Source organism: Lineus longissimus, chromosome 9, assembly GCF_910592395.1.
Source record: "Lineus longissimus chromosome 9, tnLinLong1.2, whole genome shotgun sequence".
Taxonomy (NCBI): domain Eukaryota; kingdom Metazoa; phylum Nemertea; class Pilidiophora; order Heteronemertea; family Lineidae; genus Lineus; species Lineus longissimus.
Window position 1 is genome coordinate 469,561 of NC_088316.1, and position 7,625 is coordinate 477,185.

Genomic DNA, 7,625 nt, shown 5'->3' on the forward strand with positions numbered 1-7,625 from the left:
AATTCAAATTCAAATTCAAATCTTTTATTACCACTATGAAACGTCTAGGTCCGTCCCCTAGGGGAGGGTCCCCGTGAAGGAATAAATGATAGGTATGGGAATATATTGTGAGGATAAAGTGTATGAAAACAAGGGGATGTGAATGTCCCCTAGGGGACTTTGATGAAAATATTGTTGATCATAAAACATCTAGCCAAGATTCTAGGACTGGTCCCCTAGGGGGAGGGTTCCAGTGATGAAGGAATAAATGAAAGATATACATACATAACGATACTGCAATAGGCTTTTATTTAGCCTGTAGCAGGTTTTTTCTTCAATACTTTTGTTTGCGTGGGCATGGCGGGGTGTGTACGGAATTTGATGATTGATCTAGGTTCTGTGCTGTAGAGTTCGGATTTGTAATGAGTGTCAATCATATTTTTAAATTAGTTTAGCGAGTAGTGCCCGATTTAACATCCTGCAGAATCAGGGGAATCGGGCGTTTCCAGTGATATACGACACAAATGGGTTGTTCTCATGCATTCACTTTGGAAACGCATTTTAAAATAGATGTTACGTCCTGTTAATGGGGCACGTCATCATCGCGTACATTTGGGAAAAACTCCCTAACGAGACCTCCAGGACGGTTCACGATCTGCGATTGTTTTTCGCCCCCAGTGGGGGCGAAAAGGTCAGGAAGCGAAACGACCGGGTGAATGGGTGAAACTAAAATACAAACTGATGCTGATGCGGCACAGAATGATTTCCTGCCTCAGTACGAAATATAATAAAATAAAGCATTCTCTATTTGATAACGTCATTGCTATAATGTTTATTCTTTTTATTGCGGAAATTAATAGATTGATATCATATTCTAGGGTCAAATGTATGCAGAAATAGGAGCATCGACCTCGGTTATCCGCCTGTCATTCCGGATAAAATTTTAGGTGTACCCAGTCGTAAAATCCATGATGGCGGACGACGATATTTCGAAATAAAATATAATTTAGGTTCCGTTTATCTTCACGTTTATCGATCAGAGATGCCCAGGGAGACTGACTGTGGCTGCTGTGAAGCACAACGAGCATTCGTAGTCTGTTATGAGTGCGGGAAAGGTAGTGATCGATTATCTGCAAAGTGTTTTTTTGGAGCCAGTTTTCTCTCTGCATGCTCGGATGCATGATGGTGATGATGATTGATGGACTCCGGCCTAGGCCATGTAGGCCTACCCAACACCCAACACCCTACACGGCTACAGCATGACAGTGACAGTCTCTTCACTCTCTACTACTACAGAACAGAGTACAATGATTACACAGTACACACAGACAGTTGCCGTACATTTCATGATGAAACACAATGCACACCTGGTTAAGCATCCATGGCCGTGCACTATTATTTATACAGTTCACTGACTCAGACTGTCATTGTCATTGATAACGATGTCGATGGGCTTCTCTGAAGACACTCGGATTGATATTCAGGACAAGCCTGCACTGCAGCAAACAGAAGACTGCACGGACCTTGCGTCCACGGTTAATTTTTTTTCTTGTTCCTTGTAAACTGTCTATATTAGGCCTATACTATATTTAGCCCAATTAAGTGCGGATATATTTAGGTTTGTTTTGGCCGTAAATGGCCACTACTTCTGACTGGCTGGCGTGAGTCGTATGATGTCTACTAAACTGCACTGCCATTGGTAACAAAAAGTGTAATAACATTTTCCCTCAAGATGTATCAACTATGCGATAGTTTTAAAGTAGAAGGACGTTTTCTTCCATGATGATGATGTTCTTCTCTAATCTTATTCTATGTGTTATTTCATATCCACAGGAGGAAATAAGAAAAGTGTTCCGTTATGTAAAGACTGCAGTTCTTTCATCCACCGCGGTTTGTTGAGTGGACATCAGGTTTCCAGTATTGGTCACCATAATGACCGTCATCTCTACGACAGGGGCTCACCTGCACAAACTCAGGTGAAAACAGAGGTGAGTAGAAGTATTGGTCGCCATAATGACCGTCATCTCTACGACTCACCTGCACAAACTCAGGTGAAAACAGAGGTGAGTAGAAGTATTGGTCGCCATAATGACCGTCATCTCTACGACTCACCTGCACAAACTCAGGTGAAAACAGAGGTGAGTAGAAGTATTGGTCGCCATAATGACCGTCATCTCTACGACTCACCTGCACAAACTCAGGTGAAAACAGAGGTGAGTAGAAGTATTGGTCGCCATAATGACCGTCATCTCTACGACTCACCTGCACAAACTCAGGTGAAAACAGAGGTGAGTAGAAGTATTGGTCGCCATAATGACCGTCATCTCTACGACTCACCTGCACAAACTCAGGTGAAAACAGAGGTGAGTAGAAGTATTGGTCGCCATAATGACCGTTATCTCTACGACTCACCTGCACAAACTCAGGTGAAAACAGAGGTGAGTCGACTGGAGTATTTCCTGTCTTGCTACTATGCCTTGAAACAGTTGAGGTTGGCAAGTTTTAAATCTATGCTATTTGAGATTTGAAAATAAAAACTGCCTGGATACGTTAGTTTAAATGCTTATGTGGAAGTTGACCTTTGTTTTGGCTTTTTATGACACTGTTGTCAGTCTCTTCATCTGAAAGTCCTGTATAGTACGGCAGTGTGCATCTTTATCTGATGTTTTTGTGTATTCTGCTTTCGTTTTAGCCTGGTTTTTACGAGTCACATTCCTCAAAGGGAAACTCTGGCTTGAGCTACGCTGAGAGAAATGAATCAAGCACGCGGTCCAGCTCAAAATATGGTGACAGAAATGGGGCGCATTCAACAAGCCAAAATCGTTCAAATTCCAACTATACAACAACAGATCAAAACAAGTCACGTTCCACTTCTGGTTATGTGGACAGAACAGAGTCACACTCTGTGGCCCAAGCTGCTTCAAGTTCTACTTATAATCGTACTGAGTTATACCCAGAGCCTGGTCATCTAGATGATGCCATAACTCACCAAGAGTCTAACCTTGCCGCGAATGGCCTCAGTTTGAGCGATTATGGACAAACTACATCATATCCAGATAGTCGCATTCAGCGTGATTATGGTGACCGGAATTCTCTGGTTGGGTTCCCGTCAGACCGGGATGATAACGTGGTCACGTCCACTTACCCAACTCATCAGCCGATGCCGTCCCTCCCGAATCAGGAACGAGGGAGGCCTGGTGTTTACCCACTTTTGCCAAAGGTCAGATACATGGACGGTAAGTTGGCTTCTGGACTGCTGATTGAAAAATCAGAGAAAAATTATGGAAAATGAATTATTTAGAGCTGCTGTCTTGCTGAAACTCGTCTTGAAAATGTTGATATTGGATTACATAATAAACTTTGCTTTCATCTTGCAGATGAGATTTTCAAAGTTGAAGTGAACAGTAGTCTCCATCCTGATGGCACGTTCTGGGCTGCATTGGTCAGGACGGAGGCAGAGGAGGAAGAATTTAAGAGATTTGAAGACGATCTGGGGTAAGATTCTTTAGGGATTTGTTTTGGTGTCCTTTGTATAAGGCGACGGTCTCCCTCCTGTTCTGGTATTCAAGTATGCGGCTTGGAGGCCCCAGGTCTTTTCAGCTATATGATCCAGTGGAATGGGAAAGGATGCAGTGACTGCTGTAGCAGTACTGTTGATCAGCTGTAGTCCATGAGTTATCGTGGCAGCCAAGCCTTGGTTCACAGGACGCGATATAACATTCCTTAATAATCCCCTGTTGGGGCAAATCAGTGGAGCCAGTTGTCATCAACACCGTCTGGTAATGCTCTGGAATACACTCAGTGGGTTAGAGTGCTGAAATCAATTAGTGGAGCCAGTTGCCATCAACACCGTCTGGTAATGCTCTGGAATATAATCAATGAGTTAGAGTGCTGAAATCAATTAGTGGAGCCAGTTGCCATCAACACCGTCTGGTAATGCTCTGGAATATAATCAATGAGTTAGAGTGCTGAAATCAATTAGTGGAGCCAGTTGCCATCAACACCGTCTGGTAATGCTCTGGAATATAATCAATGAGTTAGAGTGCTGAAATCAATTAGTGGAGCCAGTTGTCATCAACACCGTCTGGTAATGCTCTGGAATATAATCAATGAGTTAGAGTGCTGAAATCAAAACTTAATTTCATTGATCGATTTAGAAATTGGTGCCAACTCTCTCATGTTGTTCAATTCGACAGATGCCGAGTACATATACTTGGCATATAACCTGTTTGCAGAAGTTCTGATAGTTCCAAAAAGTGATGTATGAGTTTATCAAATGCTCAACTATTTGAAAAAAGCCTACCCTAGAACTGGAATACTAAATCCTATTTCTCCTTTAAATTCCACAGGTACAGCGCCAGTTCAGCGTTGTCGTGTGATCGCCTTGAACAAGGTGCGGAGGTCTTGGCAAACGTCAAGAGCACGTGGTGCCGGGCTAAAATGGAATACGACATAGACAGTTTGGTAAGTTGCTGGCCTTCATGTTGATATTGATTATATTTATAATAGAATAATGATTTCTTTGAAAGTGTTCTATCCTGCTGGATGATACACATTCTGTTTTATTAGAACATTAACTTGTGATAACAATAGCGTTTACAATAAGGCCGTTCGTAGATGACATGACAAAGTAACTTTTTAAAAAATTCGCCAGGCCAGATGTGTTCAAAAGTCTATAATCTGGAGTCCTTCAATTATTGTCAAACAAAACTGAAGTCCTGCCAAAAATCTCTAATTATCGTATTCGTTTCAGAATTACAAAATCCGTCAGACAGACTATGGCAGTAGTGCTCGCGTCAACCAGAATCGATTAAAGAACTTACCCCTCAAGTTTTATACCGTTCCGTACCAAGCCCTCAGGTGCTGCATTGCGAGCAAAGAAGTGGAAACATTTGACAGGGACTCGCAGAGCTTATTCCACACCCTGACGGAACGAAGGAGCCTTGTCGCACAAGTGGTAGGTAGAACTGGAAAAAGTGTTGATGGTGATGTAAGGTGTTCGTTGACACTGAAACAGAGCCACAGTGATTCATCCCAGAATTGAACCCAGGACCTCCTAGTTACGAGTCAGGTGTCTAACAACTATCATACCACTTATCATCTGGAGCAAAACACTGAAGGCTCTCTCGTCTAAAGTTTCCAGATGTTTTCAATGTTGTGTTCCAATGCTGATCCGTCCCCAAAGATCTGTCCGGAGTATTTAGTTTTCACATTTTCTTCTTTCAGATTCAGTGTGATACGCAGAACAAAACTTTTTATGTGAAACTACTTCAAAACTTAGAGAATGGACTGGAGCAGATTAACATATCAGAAAGAGTTTTACAAAAAGGTAAGCCCTGTATGTCCCAGGACATGAGGGCTATTGTAACCAGTTGGGTCCACAGCAGATTTAGCCACCAGTGTTGCCCTACTGGCTTTAGCCACAGAAAAATTGGGTGAAATTGATAAAATTGATGTATCACACATTGCATGAAATGACATCTGTGACAAAAGGGAATAAGGCCCATATGCCCTGATATAACTATAGCTGATAATAATTTCTTCGTAATAAAAGTAGTATTGAAAGAAAAATGATGATGATGAAATTGAAAGTGCTCTTTTTTTCAGCTGCGATCAGCCTCGGTCACGCCCTGCCAGACACTAAGGCACTTGACCTCAGGGTGACCAAGTACTTCTCCTCAGAATCAAGTAAAGATGATGTTACGGAGGTGAAGCTGTCTGGAGATCCCCTTGACCCAGGCAACCGCAAGCGCTCGATGGTCATGATTAATCAAAGACAAAAGTAAGTTGAAGAAAACATTTGTGCTGCTCTGGCTTTATGATTATTGTAGAAGGTGGAAGCAGAAAATGGATAAGACTTTCCCCCGAGACATTTCGACTTTGTCTATGGCAAGGGATGTCTGGAGCCTAGCTTGGTAACCTCGTAAAAAGTTTCTCTTTCTAATGCTTTTCCTACTGAAACTAATGACAGAGTTGTATGAATGTTGTTATAACTTCAAACTTGATCATGTATTTCAGTGGCTCTGGTTGTACTCGCATGGTGACATGTCTCCTTCCTCTGATTCAAGAGTGGGGGATTTCCGAATGCGGCTTCTCGTTAACATGTCTCGTTCCTTTGATTGTAGAGTGTTGAGGGGAACTGTGATGCCAAAGACAGATGAACACGGCCAACCTCGTTGTTTCCACTGCAATCATTATGGACATTTTGCCAAATTCTGTCCGAGGAAAACGTGTCGAGGTTGGAAGAGAAAGAAATGAGGTAAGAGCAGTATTGCCTGAAACAAATATGGCTGCCCTGAATTCAACCTATGTCTCAGGAAGATATGTACAATTGTCCAGGTTTCCTTCTTCTGTTCCTCAATTTGACACTAGACTTTCCCCTCTTCTTTCCAGGGTGACCAAGACTGATAAATCGATGCTACAGGCTGCCAAGTGGTGCTAACAACCACATCACTGTTTTATCAAGTTTATGCCAAAACATGGTGGATTTCTGGACCAAGGATTGTACCGAGACGTGCGGTGAACTGACGTTAACTCCTTAAGTTGTGTTCCCAGTTTATAGCTGGGGAAAATGGTTGAGTTAATAGCCGTTGTTCCCCCTGAGCATGTTGACTTGACTTGAACTGTTTTCAATGATGATAACAGGGAAAGTCTCGGAAGTCTCATTTGACGAGCACTGCTGTTAAATACATGAAGCATGCAGTTAAGTCCAAAACAAACAACATCAGTTTCACTTGACAAAATGCAAAGAAGTTAGAAATTTCAAAAGGAAATGTTGGGAAGTTCAGGTACGGTATCTCCATATAAGTTTTGTTGTAAATTAGCACTTCTCATCTGCATTTGGCGTGATCAAAACACCTGCAATATGAAATTGCATTTGTTTGTTTTGGATTTGACTTTTTCATTAGTTTTCAAAGTTTTACCAGATACTGATGTGCTCATTTTCAACTTACAAGTTGAGCTCTGCGAATGTTTCCAGCTGTTGATTTGTCAAGAGATTGTTTATTGATTGTTCTCGACCGTGTTCATTGTAAACACGGTACTTCGTTTTAGGAAATGTTTGCAAAGTTGCAAATTTTAGCAAAAAGTAGAAGGTGCACGTAACGTTGTGAAGAAAAGTGACCATGATGAAAATGGAACAGCTGATTACTATAATGTGTACAAATCAGCTTGCTCTTGAGATACGTTTGTGAGCTTCCCATCAGATGGCATGACTGTCTCCCTGTCGCTGATCGGTTTCTCAATCCGTGTGTTCATAAACATTATTCAGTAATAGGTCACAAATTGTGCTATGTTAAATTGAAGTCCACAGGGTGATAGCACCGATTCATTCATCCCTTTTGTGGGATTGGCCTTAACTTGCTTACCTCAAGGAAAGGAAGGATGGGAGAGGGGAATTAACTTTTAGGTGGATTCTGAAGGTAGAGAAAATGCTTTTAAGAATTGGGACGCAACTTAAAACTGTATGTTAAGTCTTAATCAAATCATTGTGAGAAGCACTGTCCGTCAGAGTATGTTGTCGATTGCATTCCCTGGTAAGAGTTACTGTCAGTTGACGCAGGGCATTTGCAAGTTTTTAATAAAATAATTTTACGTTATTCTATTGTTTTGTGTTATTTATCCAGGCAGCCTCTTCATTGCGTTCA

At 41.8% G+C, this 7,625-nt stretch overlaps 1 protein-coding gene across 2 annotated transcripts; it reads left to right on the top strand.

Annotated features, from left to right (window-relative positions):
• Window positions 1–939: 939 nt before the first annotated feature.
• LOC135493923 (uncharacterized) lies at window positions 940–7,577 on the top strand. Of its 2 annotated transcripts, XM_064781587.1 has the most exons (11): window positions 940–1,094; window positions 1,813–1,895; window positions 1,977–2,042; window positions 2,672–3,215; window positions 3,357–3,474; window positions 4,329–4,443; window positions 4,733–4,936; window positions 5,206–5,308; window positions 5,587–5,761; window positions 6,105–6,238; window positions 6,373–7,577. In XM_064781587.1, exons 1-10 carry the CDS (start codon window positions 1,022–1,024, stop codon window positions 6,235–6,237), a joined length of 1,614 nt encoding a protein of 537 aa, XP_064637657.1. In that variant the 5' UTR covers window positions 940–1,021; the 3' UTR covers window position 6,238; window positions 6,373–7,577. The 2 variants fall into 2 exon arrangements, with proteins under 2 accessions (XP_064637657.1, XP_064637656.1); XM_064781586.1 differs by lacking the exon at window positions 1,977–2,042 and having other exon boundaries at window positions 1,813–1,967.
• The last annotated feature ends 48 nt before the right edge of the window (window positions 7,578–7,625 follow it).